The sequence below is a fragment of the Aphelocoma coerulescens genome, chromosome 4A, assembly GCF_041296385.1.
Source record: "Aphelocoma coerulescens isolate FSJ_1873_10779 chromosome 4A, UR_Acoe_1.0, whole genome shotgun sequence".
Taxonomy (NCBI): domain Eukaryota; kingdom Metazoa; phylum Chordata; class Aves; order Passeriformes; family Corvidae; genus Aphelocoma; species Aphelocoma coerulescens.
Genome location: NC_091018.1, coordinates 11,354,121 through 11,370,941, shown reverse-complemented (window position 1 = coordinate 11,370,941; position 16,821 = coordinate 11,354,121). Strand labels below are relative to the sequence as shown.

Below are 16,821 nucleotides of genomic sequence, written 5' to 3'. Positions count from 1 at the left end.
TTACAGGAAGAGGTGATGCTGGGACTTGTCAAAGGCAAACTGTTAAGGGCTGGTGACTGATCTGCTGTTCACTCTTTAGAGGTGATGTATGAGGCTACATAAAACAACCAAAATTCCACGGACTTCAAATTACGTAGTGAGCCAAATTCACACTGACATATAGGGAGTTTCTTTTTATCAGTAAGTGGATTTGAATCTTTCTTAACATAGTTTATATCACTATGGGGGACTGGAAAAAAATTTGAATTATTCCTGTCTCCAGAAAGCTAGAGAGATGAATTGCACTTTGAAAACCAAATTTGACCCCAAGAGGTCTTATCAACTGTGGACTGAGCAAATATATTTGTAGGGTAGTTGACACATAAGCTGCAGATGTGAGTAGCTGTGCCCGCCTTTGGCATTTACTGGAAGCTGTCTGGCTACCTTAGCACAGCAGTGACTGGGTGTCTCACAGAGCTTGTTACACTGGCTTCATCCTGACGCCCATTGAGACATGAGCTTTGTGCACTGGACACCTTTTGGCTCCAAACTTAATTTGTTTCTATCAGTGGTGGGAAAACTCAGCGCTTTGCAAAACCTGGCTGCACTGAGGCAGGAGGGCTCACCAGGACTCAAACACTTTTGGTGACAGCATGTGGAGGCAATCACAGAGTGACTATTTTTAAGTGTCCAGATCTATTCAGGTAAACTTTCTGCCACTGATCTGATGTATTAGAACCAGCTTCAGAAACAAAGATATGCACAGTTTTCAAGGCTATTGGGAAGAAGTTTCAAGTAATGCCTAATCATCTTTTGTCAGCAAGATGACTATAGTGAGGCACTGGACCTTCTGCTGCCCCAGGATAGGTATTTAAAGGGTATCTTGGAAAAAACATTCTTATCTGAGTTGATGCCACAGAGTGGAGAGGAAAAATTATTAAATCATTGGTTTTATTCTTTTCCTTATCAAAGATTCAAGATCATTGTCCGAATACAAGGAGAGAAGGTGATAGATAGGATGGGTACTGGAAGGCCATGTGGGATGATCTTAGGTAGCTCTCGTTGGAGGTGTATGTAAATCTCACTTACATGACTCTGAATAGTTAAAACAATTCAAGGCAACCAGTTAAAAATCAAACTTCTGCATTTTTTGCCAATCATGAGTTTGCCTTTTTATATCTTTTTTTATATGTTTTTAAAAGAAATTCTCCTAAATAAGGGAGTGCCCAATTGCAGTGTTGGTTTTCTCTATTGACATGAATACCTCATATATCAGTACAGTACAAATTCTTTATTGTGAAGATGGAATTTAGTTATTTCTCTTCAGAATTGTGTAATGCTACATTAATGAATGTGCAGTAAGGGCATATGTTAGGAAGTGAAAAAATGGCATAAAAAAGAGCTCTGGCTCTTTTTATGTGAGACTAAATCATCTCAGTTTTAAGAGTGAAATAATCTGATTATAACCATCCACAACTCATTATAATATTCTGATACAATCCTTCCAATTTGGTAGCTGAGAAAAATCAGTAATTAAGTGTATGAAGATTGACCTAGGATTTGTTTACACATAACATGGGCTTAATTCTGATCTCACTCACTCCAATTCTATGTCTGCATTAATATGATCAATGCTAACAGGTTTTTTTGAGAGTCATTTGAGCCAGATTAAAAGCAACAGTCTTTTGTATCTACAAAAACATTATCAAATTTTTCCTGTTGTCACTTGCTTTAATACTAATAGCAGACTAAAAAGAGTTAAAATTCAAGAAAATTAGAGACGTGAGGTAGGGTCCCATACCATAACTAATGTTAGGGATAAAAAATTGGCCATGCAGAAGGTAATCTGGCTGAGTGCAAAATTATGCCAGGAATCAGAACTGGTTGGAGGCTAAACTGTTCCTAGGTTCAGGTTGGTGCTGAGATCTATCAGTACTGCTATGACCAACAACAATTTCTCCACTGTTTTAAACCAATCTGAGTTGACTTTTTAACTGGGAAATTATCAAAACTGCACACGTGTTTAAGTTCATAAACACATTTATCCCTGCAAAAATTACAATACATGTGTCGAAGACCCAGTCTAGCTCTTTTAGTCAGATTTGCAGGGTCAGCCTGACTTTAGAAACCCCCAACACATGTTTGATAGCAAAATGGCTCATGCTCACTCTCCTGGGAAGCTGGGGTGTTACAGGCGATCTGGGGAATTGTAGGTGCTCTGGTGGGGACAATCAGACAGCTGCTGCATCAGTGCCAGAGGGATTGTGGTCAAAGTTTTGAGAGCTAGGTATGTCATGCCTTGCCCTCCACTGAATATTTTATCCATCCTTTGAAGCTCATCATTAACTTTGTTTTTACTTTTTTTCCCCTGCGGAGCTGCAAGCTGTTTGTGTGAGTACAGAAGCTCTGTGTACATGGAGCAGGACACAAGCACTACAGAATTGCTGCCGTCATTCTTTCGTTGTTATCTTTGCCCTTACCATTTTCAGTGCTCTTTCTATATCAATTCCTTGGCTCCATGGCACTGCAGGGTTAGCCAGGCAGTCTCCAGCACTGCCTCTCCTGGAGACATCCACACGCTGCCTTCGGAGGTACCGGAAAGCCTCTGCTATGACCAGGACTGCATCATGGGTCAGTGCAGACGTGTACTGCAATTGATACCAAGAAAATATGGTGACAAACTGCAATTTTAGGATTGCCCCAGGTGTATCAGGTCAAGCCCTCTTTTTTGTTAGAACAGAAGAATCATGCTTGCAGACCCCTTTGCTTGCTCTCTGTCTTTCAGCTGGTGCTTTATAACAATTTCACCCAAATTAACAAATTAAAATTAAGTTAACAATTAGCAAATTAAAATTACGTTAACAATTAACAAATTAAAAATATTTTCATTCTGTATAGAAGATAGCAGCAAAATAACAATACCAGTTCATAGTTGCATAAAATTTCAATTGAATTGGAAACTTGCTCATCTAGATGAGCTTACTACAAAAGTCTGCAATTCCATGCTGGACCATACTGATACCAAAGAAAAGCTCATATGTGAGTTTTTGCTTTAGGTTTTTTTGTTTGTTTGTTTGTTTGGTTTGGGTTTTTTTGTTTGTTTGTTTGTTTTTAACAAGATTGCCAAGACGGCTTTGAATTGAAGTTAACATAAATCATTTCTGTTTGGATCAAAATTCTGATTAGGTAGCATCTGTGGCAAGGAATAGATAAGATTACTTTTCTTAGAAAACAGCTATACAAGCAAGTAATCACAAAATACACTTCAGGCATTACATATCCTTGGTAATTCCCCATCTGCCTTCCCTTACTCCATGATAAATCTCCAGAGGGTGGTAAGCTCTGTGTAGCAGCAGCTCTTGAACAAAACCCCCAGACAACTTAACTTACATGTTCCTGTTGCTGTCAACTTCATTCACTGCTTGTTGCATGTTATCTGGTGACACCCCCTCAATGCTATAAATTTAGTATCACCTAGGAAATGTAATCGAAGAGGGGTTTTTTCCATACTTTTCCCACATTTATCTGTTTGTCTGAAAGTTCTTCCCTCCTAGAGTGGCCTGGGCTTTGTATATGACATTCCTGGGTTCCACTGGCTTTAGAGAACACCTGTAATTTCAGGGTCTGTGCAGAGGAGACCCTCTCAGCAATTGGACCTACTGGAAGAAAGCTCTGTGTGTAAGAGCAGATTTCAAAGTCCTTGTAAGTGATCCTAAAAATCTCCCCATCATTTGTAAGAGAACAAAGGAAGAAATGAAGAATGGAAGGTGCACCTGCTCTTCTTTTGGCTGTCTGTGGTACTGCAGAGATCCTGCCTCCTGAGGAACCTCATGCTGGAGTTCAGACCACAAGACCTGCTGCCTATGTGTGAGTTAGGCAGAAATCCAGGTTTCAACTGCTTGTTCAGCTACTCTCTTTGTGGATAAAATTTATTATATTCAGAAATTAATTTTATCCTGTAGGGCAGGACAGCTCAATTGGAAATTCTGCATTTCTTAAAATTGAGTATTATCTTACTGCAAGTTCTTCAGTTTGATATCAAGCCATAGGAACTCTGCACAGAACAAGGTGTGTCTGCATGTGCAGATCAAGAGAATTGTGTCTGATAAAAAAGAGTGCAAAGGCTGGGCTGTGAAGAGGGTTATAGAGCAGACATTTCACTGAGCTTTAAATGACAGCAGTTTATAAAATTACTGGGAGTGGGTGGTGGTTCCTGCTCTGACTGTACAGCACAGACACTCTTCTGATCCTGCCCACCTTTACCTCTCCCTGTGATGCTTTGCAATAATCACTCTCTCCTCTTTTAGAAAGTTAACAAAGGTTATACATCACAATCCACACAACAGTACAGAACTAGAAAGTAGTTTTAAGGTATTTGTTCCTGTATTAAAAAAAGTCTTGTAATAGCTGTCCAATCTAGCACTACATAAAACTTACATATTGATAATTTTTTCAGCAGACTGCGTCAATTGTCAGTAACCTTAATGCAGTCCCTTCCAAGTCATGCCAAGAGAGCTATCTAATTTTCTACTTTATTTGAATTCTACTTATAAATGCATGAGCATGCAAAGAGAAAAAAGAGAAAAAGAAGGGAAAGGCTGATAAAATACAGAATAAATTAAACATCAGGGCTTTAATCTCTAGGCAATTTTATTTCCTAATCAAAAATATTGTACATCAATTTTTAAGTATGCTTTTTGTCTGATTGACAAATACTGTGCATATTTCTATAATGAGCCGTGCATTTGTGGAAAGGTAATGTAATTTTTGTGTTGTTACCATATACTTAAGATTCTTTTTCAAGGAGGGAGAATAATTTTTTCCTCAAGGTAAATTGCTTTCAAGTGGAATAAAATCATCTCAGGTTAACTTTATATATTTCAGAGCTTTTAAGATTAGTATGATACTTATCTTCACTTCTCCATCACTGCTAGGAAGCTTTAGAAAGCAGGAGTAAGTCCTAATCCTCAGGCAACAATACACTAATCCAGTTTTTGTGGGCCTCTGTTTGCCTTTCTCTGCTTCCTCTGAAATGCCAGCAAGGCTGTGGGATGGCATGGGATTAAGATAATTTTCCTCCCTCACAGAAATGACATGATCCCAGGGATGGAAAAGTATCTCTCCAAATGGCACCAGTCATTCATGAATGGCACTGCCAGAAAAAGCAGAACCTTGTACATGATTCTGATTCCGTCTGTAGCCCAACCCAGTGCTACTGCCTACCCTGGTGTTCCCCATGCATGGAACTGGACTTGATTTTTCCTTCCTATCTAGTATTTTAATGCTTTCCTAAATTTTGTCTTTTTCATACCAAGACATTTCTCCAGTTTATCAAAGTAATTTTGAATTCCAAATCTGTTCCATCAGTTTGAATGCGTCCTTCTCAAATTAAACAGGAAAGGCATGAACTATCTCGCCAGGGCAGTGGTTCCTAGGTTTGGTTTCCCTGAGACAGTCTGTATACTACCAGACCCAGGTTTCATTCACCTATGGATAGTGGTGAAAAAGAACAGATCGCACCAAAAGAAGAAGAGAAAGAAGGAACATAATAGGAATATTATTAATATGCAATGGTCCTAGAAGAATTTATGACTTCTGTGCCTGGACAGAGTTTCCCTGATGCACTCCTTGACTGGACAGTGAATAGCATCCCCCTCTATGATAAGAGATGCTGAGGCAGAAAAAAATCTGGGTGAGATAGTAACAGGTTTCAAGTCTCCTAATAACAGATGCATTTACTTAATCTAATCTGTGACAGTTTTGGTGAACCTGGGACCTTAAGTCAAAAAATTTTGAAAAATTGTACTGCTTGCAGTTATAATAGTCAGACTGTTTAAGTAAAGGACAGTTGTGCAAAACAGAAGGTTAGATCATGAGGGCAACTGCCAGCAGTAACTACGAGGTGGCAGTGGACTCTTAGTGAATCCAGAGCTACTTCATTTTGCATGTGAAATTCTCTATTACCACTAAAATGGACTAGTAATCCACATTTTGCATCTAAAACCTAACCTAACTAGCCCCCATATCCAGCCCAAGACTAACTCAAGAGGTTCAAGTCAGAAGTTTTTATATCCACTGCATGGTGACAGGATTTGCAAGACCGAGCCTTTGCTTCTGAGCAACTCCCACCACAGTGGGCATTTTTGTCTAACAGCCTCTGCCTCTTTCTTCTGGAAGGTCAGGGAATGTTGCAACATATCAGGGATCTGTATCATACTCATGCACATATCTGAGGTTAAAAACTCCCATAGAATTGTTAAAAGCATATCATGCCCATCACTGACAGGTTAAAATAAATACCTTTAATGGTGAGTTTTTGGCTTCAGGGAATTCCCTTTCGTCAAGCCTCATCCAGCGCTGCAGAAATTGTTGAACCATTGGGTTTTCATTATTAACAATCTGGAATCCAGTAATGTTGGCACCTCCATGCATTACTTTTTCCAGAACAATGTCTGTGAAACCCTGGGAGGACACATGTAGAAAAAAAGGATCATTGTCACCCAAAGCCCCTTTCCCCTGGCTCAGTTTTACCTGCTACAAACGCAGCACAAAAGACATTAATGTCTCTCTTGTTAGCTGAAAATATTCTACCAAGGAGACAGCTACTATCACAATTAGGATAGTGGTATAGAATAGAATTTAAAACATCTTCTTGTTTTTTGAAATAGAAAACTTCCCTTTTGGGTTGTGGCAATGTATTAGGTAATACTTGCTGGTCAGAAAGAAAACAGCAGGGAAACTTGAAGTACCATTTCCTCTTTTGTCCTGGTCAGGGTGAAAACTGGTCAAGGGCCTCAAACTCCATTTGTACAGCAAAGTGAACACAAAGGTTCAGTGCTGGGAAAGAAAACCACTCAATCTCTTGTCAGGCAGTTCTCCATCAAAGTATCACTCAGCATGTCACGTGCAAGCAGAAAGGGCTGATTCTCTCCCACTCTGTTGTTATTTATACCTGAGGCAGTAAATTGGAGTCTCTTTGATTAGTATGACTTGATTGCAGTCATGTTTATCTGAATGTCAATGGTTACACATACCAAAAGGCAACCCAGAATAAGAACCTCTGTATTTCTATGCACGAGCTAATCAGTGAGATCATGACTGCTTCTTATAATGCAAAATGACGCATCTTAAAGTCATACAGTACTTATACTAAAGAAGGATATTTTAAAATTTGTCTTTTCTGCTTTAATCACACTAAAACACGGATGCAGAGAATCTTTGCGTGATTAGGATTGCTAATTAATAAAAACTCAAATTTTTCCACTTGCAGTAGACACAGAACCTAAAAATGAGTCTTTCTGCAGGATTAATTACAATACAAGATTTTTATAAGGAACTTAAGTAGATGGTGTTGCAAAAGCATCACAAGCATCACTGAATGTCAATCCTACTCTCCAGAAGAAGCTCTGATACAGAGAGAAATGACTGCCTCTTCCTGGTAGGTCAGCACATACACAGGCACAACCCTACACTCTGAAATAGAAAAGAAAAGCCAACAGCCTTGGTGGTTTACTTGATGGAATTGTTCTAATCTGCAGCTTTTTACCACTTACACACAAATGTGCTACCATTATTTTTCCTGGAGTGCTTAAATTCAAAATATGTCATATAGAAAATTACAGTCACAAGTATCTAATTTATGAGTATAGAAATTAGTGGAAAACATATAATTAAATTATTACTTTGAAAGTAGTAGAGGATATGATATTTTTTGACAAAAGAAAGACCATAATTGAGTAGTGATGACATACCAGTTCTAGTATTTACTCAAGTAATTTCTCAAAATCCAAGAACTCATCCATGCATTTCCACTTCCTGATTAAAGTTTCCACAACCTGAACAGAATATTTTACCCTCTAAAATGTAGCTATATTTTCCATGAAAAACAGCTCTTACCAGGTTAGCTAACATGTAGTGATAGCCTCTAGAATGTTTGCCAAGGATTACAACCTGGGGGGAGAAAAACATTACATATTATTCAGTTGCAAGAAGATGACTCTTAACTAGCGCAAAAGAGACAGAGAATGAGCATTTTGGTAATCTTCCATGTTCAATCCATGGGCAGCACTAGTATTCCAGATCTGTGGCATTACAGACAAGATGCAGACATTTGTGTTTTTCAAACACATGGGCAGAGTACAACAAAGAGTTGTACTCACAGGGCTGAGAAGACTCCTCTTGCAGAGATGACCTTACCTGGCAAATTCACTCTTATGGTCACAGTGTCCTCCCTGCTGACCAGCTTAATTTTAGTTATTTTATTAGTTTATTTAGTTATTTAATTTTAGCTGGTTTAGACCAGCTTAGTTATCAGTTCAAGTATTTCCGCTTTGAAATGAGGTAATACTGTATCTACCCAAAGTAAACTCCTGTTTACTTTGTTCCTTGTTTGTGGAGTGTAGGAGAGGTGCAGGACACAGCCCAGCCACTCACTGTGTTTATTAACCTGTACCAGCACAGCAGGGCTGCATAGGCTCCAAGTTGTACGGGGAGTTTCCTATAAGAACCCTGGCCAAGCCTTGTAATACATGAATGTCTAAAGTTAAATTCCCAAAGTTATAAGCAGTGACCTTCACTGCCTTTTGACAGCTTTCAAAAGGCCTGAAAACTTGTCATTTCCACTGCATCTAAATGGACACATCTGACCTTACATGTTTTATTAAAATTGCTACTAAATGTTATGTTGCACATTCCACTAAGCAACATCTCCTGCCCTCGCTGACCTCACTTGGGCATCTCTCTGTACAAACAGTCATTAAATGGAATCGCTAAGAGATGAAAGGGCAGCAGGATGAACTCAGCAGCTGGATTCTCTGAGGGTAACTGGGAACAGTGGAGGCAGCACTGTCTGGCAAGCCTGAGCTCTGCCATCCTGTGTGCTCACCCCCACCCCAGGAATGCTGTGCTTTTGCATAAGGAAGGAAAATACTTCCCATGTCTACACAGCTGGCTGCTGGCTCACCAGCAATGCCCCTTGTGCAAGACTGTGCCCTTGCCTTCAGGTTATAATCTCAGAAGCATCCATCCAGTCCCACAGCTATCAAGTGGAACAACATCCACCAGTAAGAATTTAATTTATAATTGTGGTGGTTGCACGTGTGTCAGGACATAATCCATTTTATCCAGGCTTGCTGGGTTAAAAATAGCAAACATGATACTGGCAATACACACAAGTATTATCGTAGTATATATCCTAGAAGCAGCTCAAGTGAACAGATGATGCTTTTTGATGGAGAATCATCTGAAAATCTATACATAACCATACAAACGTACTCCATGGTCACAGAAAAACACTCCAAACACCACACTTTAAAAAACAACATAACCACTTACGTCTTTGCTAAAAACAGATGACATTTGAGTCACTGACTTTAGATATACTGCTGAGCCTGCTCAAGTTCTTGATTAAATTATTAAGTTCCCAATTGCCTCTTTGGGTAGTATTGTCCTTAATAGATGCCATTTCTTTTAAATTCACATTTAATTCTGTAGGAATTTGCATACTTCCAGCACTCTGAAAATAAATTGCTGTTCAGGTCCTCTTGAGAACTGTATGTACACTCTGTTGGTAGAAAGCATCTGCTTTCCTACACTCACATTTGCTTTCTGTGGAAATGTGCAGGCTTCCTTCAGATCATCTGGTATGCATGCTATTTGCATACTGAATTCTCTGTATGTTTTAATTTCACCCTAAAGGCAGGTTAGAGACCAAAAACTTAAATTTAAGAACAACAATACTCTTTGTGGTTTTAACCTTAACAACAAATAAGGAAGCTTTTACATTTCTATTCAGAAATGTGTTTATATAAGAGAAAAGTATCACCACAGATGAAGTCAGAGGCTGTAAGAACATACATGGAGCTGCTACAGGCATCAGGAGCAATACTGCAAACAGGAAATGTAGGACTCATTAGCATAGATCAGACTCAACTTCCGTCTCATGTGCTGTCATGTCTTCAAAATGACTCTGTCTATTAGACCTTTGAGAGGTCCAATGTACTACAGTCAAGCTTTAATTCATAAAGCATCTTTCAGAAGTGACCCGCCAGCATTTCTATTCATACAATCAACCATGTTGGCTCACAACTATTGAACTGGATCTTAACAATGTGTTTAAAATTCACTACACACTACACAGCTGTCCTAAATCTTAACAAGTCTCCTCCTCCCTCACTTTCCACCCTGTACCAACTGTCCCCAGCATGTTGAAGGGAGCTGCTGGATTAGCGAGCCCAGCAGAAACAATCACAGACACGTGTTACTTCCAGGGGAGCAGAGAGATGGATAAAGCATTTTTTATGAAGAAGGAAAACAGGAGTATAACAGTATAACAGGAGTATAACAAATAAATCTCATCAACTGCTGATATATTGTGAAGCTTATACAGAAAGTGGGATATTGAATAGTGGTGGTGAATAGAAAGCCAGGATTACAGGGCAAGGATTTCACAGAGCTACATGTCTTTCGTAAGTTTGACTTCTGAGACTTAATATTGCTTTCACCTTGACTGAAAGAAAAGCTTATAAGATTTTACACTGAACAAAGGAGAAGAGAAAAAAATGGCTGGAAGCCATCATGAATAATTCAGATTTCAAATCCCACGTAATTCTTGTTTTGTAGATAAAAAGATCATAATGTCAGGTTTGATATAGAATCAAATAAAGTTTGTATTTTTAATTAACTCTTTGGATATTTCCAATTAATTAAGAGAACATCTAGAGGGAACATAACTAAAATGTATCTGTTTTCAAAATAAAAGTAAAATCTGCTGGTCAGCACCAAGTTTACTTGAAGTACAGACCTATATGCCACATTGAGAAATTAAGTCAGCATTGGCAATTTTACTTTTCCTTTTGCGTAGGGAAATTATTTTTTGAATGCAAGCATAAAGACAATTTGGTTTCCACTGCATCAGTCATCATTATAATAAATAGGCAACTACAAATTTTTGCCTTAGCTTTTAGATGTTTTTTACAGTTTTGGAAGATAGCACTAAAGATATTAGCTGGCATATCATATAAGTTGATATGAACCATTGTGGTATTTCTAGAGCAACAATGACAATTCTCTCATGAGGACACCCATGTCTTTCCTACACTGTTGAGTTCAGAATTGTACATGGCACTTCAGATGCAGCCTCACCACTGCAGAGTAAAAAAGGAAGGGTCACCCCTAGTGACCTGCTGATTGTGCTAATCTAATGCAGCCCAGGATGCTGTTGGCCTTCTTTGCCGTGACAGTACAGTGCTGGCTTGTGGTCAGCTTGACTGCCAGGACCCCAAGATCCATCTCTGCAGAGCTGCTTTCCAGCCAGGAAGCCTCTACCCAGTTTGTACTGGTGCATGGGGTTATTCTTGTTCAGGTGCAGGACTTTGCATTTCCCTTTCTTGAACTTCATGAGGTTCCACTCTACTCACTTCATCAGCCTGTCAAAGTATTGTAGCACAACTATTTGGTGTATCAAACTCCTCTTCATTTGGTATCATCTGCAAGCTTGCTGAGACTGCACTCCATCCCACAACCTTCAGGTCACTCAGAGAGAGGTTAAACAAGGATTAGCCCCAGTACCCTCATGGTACCCCAAACAGTAACTAACCTCCAGCTGGCCTCTGTGTTGCTGATCACAACCCTCTAAGCCCAGAAGTTTGGTCATTTTTAAATCCACCTTCCTGCCTCTGTGGGCTTTAATTTTTAAAAGTCATTGAAAAATACAAGCTAAGAGGATATGCTTGCACTTTTACTGAGAGAAGGAGCTATCATGACTTTGGCAGCAGTGACAGGAAAACTACCATGTCTAATTAATACCTGTTAGGAGCATATCTTCCCTACACTTGAATCCACTGACATCTGGTCAGTTTAGTCTGTTTAATCAAAGTTATTTATCATCCTTTATTTACAAATGAGAAAAGAAAAAAACTAGATCATAAAAGGACAGACTACCTCATCTACAGCTCAAAACCACAATATTTTATGAGTCTATTAGATCTTTCCATAACATAAAATACTGATGTTGACAGGCAGCATTGCCACAAAGAAGGTCTGAAAATTTTTACTGTGCTTTTCATACCTGACAAGTGGCATAAATATGCCACTTTAACGGAATGACAGGCAGAGATGTGACCTGCTGTAATGTGTCTTTCCATTTTGACCATATCTGGGAACAATGAGGCAGTGTTAACTCTAGAGCTCTTCTTTCCTAGGTTTTAGTAAGACAGTAGTAAGAAAAATGAGATTTCCCTTAAGATCAGAGTTAAAAAGTATTTTGTTGTCTTTGTTGAGGTTATTTGTACATTAATTTGGGTTTCATTGTTGCAAAAAGCCTACACTTAAAAAAGAATCGACTGTTTTTCAATTATAGATGCACATTTCTGAGGACAGGAGAACTTAGCTACCTCCAGTTAGACAGTAATGTGCCTTTATACTTTGCTATAGAAATACAGTTATGACACCTTTGCCTTCAAAGCAGCAAGCAAATGTCAGAAGTGATCGCACAATTCTTTCTTTCCTACAGCAAACAAGCAAAACTGATAAATGGACTCAGAGCTAAAAAAATTTTAACAGCATAGTCAAGATGAGCTATCAGTGTTGATTGCACTTCATGGGAACAGAGGGATATCAAGCACAGCAACAACTGTCTGGCAAGACTAAATTATTGTAGAGCCCACTGTCTTGCCACCTGGATAGCAGGTCAGGTGTTTTCTAGCTCCCATCCCTATTGAAAGCATTTCTGTTCTGAGGATGGAATTACTTGAAGCTTATCTCAGATCTGAGCAGCTCCTACCTATATTGGATTGAATGACTGAAAAGTTGTGCCCAGTGATGCAGCACCCTATTGAACCAGTGGTACTGGCTAATTTGTCTTCAGGACAAAATGAAGAAAGGAGAGGAACAGAGTATCAGGGTGACCATCCAATTAGTTTAATAGAAACTGAAGGCAAGGCCCAAAAAGTTGTCAGTATGTTAGCAAGATGTTTAACCTCTCTTGAGTGCCATCTGCAAGTACTGCATCTTCAGCTCTGTTTCTACCACTCAGAAAAAGGAGGAAGCTTTATGAAGCACTTCAGAGTCCTCTCCCTGGCCTCCCACCCACTCCTGCAGACCCTTCCTGCAGTGAGGGAGCTGCCTAGGGGGTCTTCAGCCACAGCACTGCAGTTCTCTGCTTCAGTGCAGTGTAAACAGCAATGCAGTCACCTCCTAGAGTGTTACCATGTGAGCAAAGGACAGTAGTACACAATCATTCCTCACTATGTTTGCTCTGCACAGGTCACGCCTTGTCACGTAAATTTTCCAGACAGGAGTAGGAAAAACAGGAGGAGAACAGAAAATAAAACTTCTCCCGTGGGAACAGGACTTTCCTCATCTAACCAGATATCACAGTAAAAATAAGATCCCTTTAACCTCAGTAGCTGAATTTTACTGTAAGCTTGCAGAGCCCACTTGCCTGTTTTCCAATTTACACACAAGTGTCTGAAGGAAGACCAAATTCCCTTTGAGGATTAGAAACACTAGACAAGGTTCAATCTTCCCTCAGTAAATTTATAAAAAATGGCTTTTTTGGTGTCACAATTTTGTCTCTTTCTATCACACCAACACCACCAGTGCCAGTATATGAGGTTGCAAAAGAACCACAATCTCATGGTGACAAAAGACATATTCCAGCTACTGGTGGTCTGTCACTGCCAAACAAGTGATGCCTGTCCTGCCTTTAATTCTGCAGAAACAAAACATTTCCACATTCTTCAGGAGCTGCTTCCCTCATACAAAGGGTCAAAACCCCGTGACTGTAACTATAGTGCAAACCCAGGGAGGCAATTTATCTCTTCACTTGGTGTTAACGGGACAGGAACCCGGCCACCAGGGATAGTGATGCTGTAAAATATGCAGTAAACAATGATTTCATTTATATGAAGAATGAGTACTATATCAAATTTGAGTTAAATATTAAATGAAGAATGTATTAAATATTAAGATGAAGATTCCACACACATATTATTTGTTGCAGATAAAAATAACTGAATATATATTTGAGATTAATTCATCCACCATTTCAGAGTCTTCATGCCCTTTAGAGAATCTCACAAATCCACACACAGTCCCAATTGATGTATTTTGTATTTTTGTGTAGTACATGGACCTAAGAATTTTACTTCCATGCTACGGCCAACTTACACATTTGTGACTGCATTTTATAACCAAATTCTCACTTTTCTCTATAACACAATATCAAGACCATTTGTTTGGGCATATAAAACATTCTTCAAACAGCTTTTGGCTGTTCCGCAATGGATCTCTCATGGGAGATTCTCTCCTAGAGAACCGGAATCTCCTAGAAGAAGAGGACAAAAATGTGCTTGGCGGAAGCAGGGAATTGATGCCTCTGAAGCACTTCATTAGTTTTTCCCCCTCTGGCCCCCTTCTTGTGTCCTTCTGTCCCTTGCCTCTCTCCTTCATGATAGTCACATCAAGAGTGAAATTCTGCTTTTAGGCCATCTCCAGATAGATGATGGTTGTGCTTGTTAGTCCTTGGAGGGTAATTAAATGCAACATCTGAAAGCTGTATTGTGCTTTGTACTCCCTCCATATGGCTAAACCTTCTTTCCCCATAACTAATCTGACATTTGCTGATTGAACATTGTGTAGTGGAATACACATTTAATTTGTGCATAAGAGGTTACATTAGAAATTGTTTCAGAAAAAAAAGCACAAACTGCAACATCGGTTCTAAGGGCATGATACTTTCTCCCAATTCCTTTCACTGTGCTGACAAAATTTTCTGTGCCCTGAAAAATTTTCTTAAACCCATTTTCTTTGATATGACTTAGCAATATTGTCAGATTAACTAATCTGTTGGCACAATTATTGTTAAAGAACATATTCAACTGCAAAACATCAGATCCCAGAGCACACGGAAAATAAGAGTTTTATGATTCCTGGTAACTGCCATTCATAATCACAACTATTTACTCTTTAAGTAGAATAAAATTCATTAAATAAACTTTCCATCAAAATTTCTTTTTTTTTCAGGCAGACAAAACTAGTGTTATATCTCTCAGGACTGCATCTCTCTTCACAACTCACATCCTTCAATACAAAGACCTTCATGTCAAAAATAATCAAAACTTAAACTACCTTTCATCACTTGAAGCTAGTTCACTAAAAACAAGATCAGATACAAGGGGCTGTTACAACCACAACAAAAATTCTTTGTACCATATGAAAAGAATACTCAAAATTGCTGAGACCTTCCCCCTTATTTTGCCAAGATATCCTCAAAAAACCATATCTGTTCCCAGACAGCTTCCTTGAAGAGATGTGTCATAGAAATTTTTAGTTAGTAAATTCTTTAGATTCTTAAGTAAGGGTAATAAACTGAAAATCCAGTTGTGTTCTGGAGGAGTTTTTGCAGCTGTTTTTATGGGAAGCAAATGCCTTATTACATATGTTACTATGCAGGAGTGGTTTTCACACATAGGTAATTTTAAGGAGATAATATTTAAATTGTCTACGCACTTTTAGTACATTTTTTGAGAAATATGCTGCCTTGAGAAATGAACATGAAAGATGATTTAACATCCAAGGAAGTTCTGTACTTTTTTCAAGCCTCTATAAAATCCTAAGTTCTTCTGAAATTTAAATTTCACCTAAAATTTTCCATAGAGGCTTTAGATCTCACAGAAATCACACAGAAGTTGCTTTCCCTAGCAACATTCACAGTATATTTCCTTCAATCCACAGTGCAGCCAGCTCCAATCCCATGTAACGTGGTCCCACCACAATACCATCCTCATTACCAGCTTCCTGTACCCTCTCTTTCCTTACACTGCCTCCTTGCTCCTCAGCAGCTCTTGTTGTAGACCTACAAGCCCATATCAGGTAGATCATAACCACCACTATCAAAGCTGACTGCCAGCTTAGCATGTTTCCCTAAATTTCACACCACCTGAAGTCACTTTCACAAAGATTGCTAATAATAGTAATATTACATTTATTCTTAGTTGTCCAAACCTTCTGCAGAAGCCAGAAATGCTTCAGCACTGTCACACAGTGTGATGGTGTATCCACATCACTAACAGGCAGCTCTTTAGTGCTCTTTGGATCATGTCCCCAAACCCTGTGGCACAGGGGAGTTGGGGATATCCAACTCCCCCTTTTGGCTTTCAATACTGTGACACTGTACATCCAACACCCTCAAGAGCACACCCTTGCAATCACAGACACACATAAACAATGCTCATTTCTTCTTTTCATATCCCACAGCATAAATGAAACTTCTTCAGTCTTAGCTGCTCAAAATATAAAAGGATCTATATCCACTGGGGGAAGAAAGGAAGAAATTAGGTAAACTGAGTCACACAGTTTTCATTTGAAAAACACACAAATTTCCCATTTTCTCCATACTTCCCATCAGCACGTCAGAGTAAAATCCCAGTGTTATTCCCTGGAACTGGACAAAGTCCAATGGAAAAAGAATTCTGCTTATATAAAATATTACTGCATGTCAGGATCACTTCAAACTATTATTTGGATATAACCCAGAAGTGTCGCAGTAATTCAGTCCCAGTGTTCACACGAGAATTTTTTGGAAGGGGTTTTGTACTGCAGAGCACTGCCTTCAAGCAGACCAAAAATACTGAATACTAGCCATTCTTTTTTTTTTTTTTCTTTTTAAGCATTTCCTTTCCTTTTCAAATGCCCTACAAAATAAAGAAAAAAAAAGTCAGTGCAATCTCCTCTAGGAAAGATAAGGTTACTATTTCTTATATTTTTTATTATAAATAGCATTTTACTGTGACTGGAATTGCACTCAATTGCCTTTTTTCAATGCTTTCAAAGAGTCTGAAA

General features: G+C 38.9%; 1 protein-coding gene across 5 annotated transcripts in view; it reads right to left on the bottom strand.

The window, feature by feature from the left end:
* GRIA3 (glutamate ionotropic receptor AMPA type subunit 3) overlaps positions 1-16,821 on the bottom strand; it is a 147,088-nt gene that overhangs the window by 57,117 nt on the left and 73,150 nt on the right. For all 5 annotated transcript variants that reach the window (XM_069015327.1, XM_069015329.1, XM_069015330.1 and 2 more), the window contains exons 5-7: positions 7,876-7,929; positions 6,280-6,441; positions 2,460-2,627 (exon numbers count right to left, since the gene is read on the bottom strand). In XM_069015327.1, the coding sequence (XP_068871428.1) occupies positions 2,460-2,627; positions 6,280-6,441; positions 7,876-7,929 (384 nt within the window). The remainder of the gene's footprint in view (positions 1-2,459; positions 2,628-6,279; positions 6,442-7,875; positions 7,930-16,821) is intronic.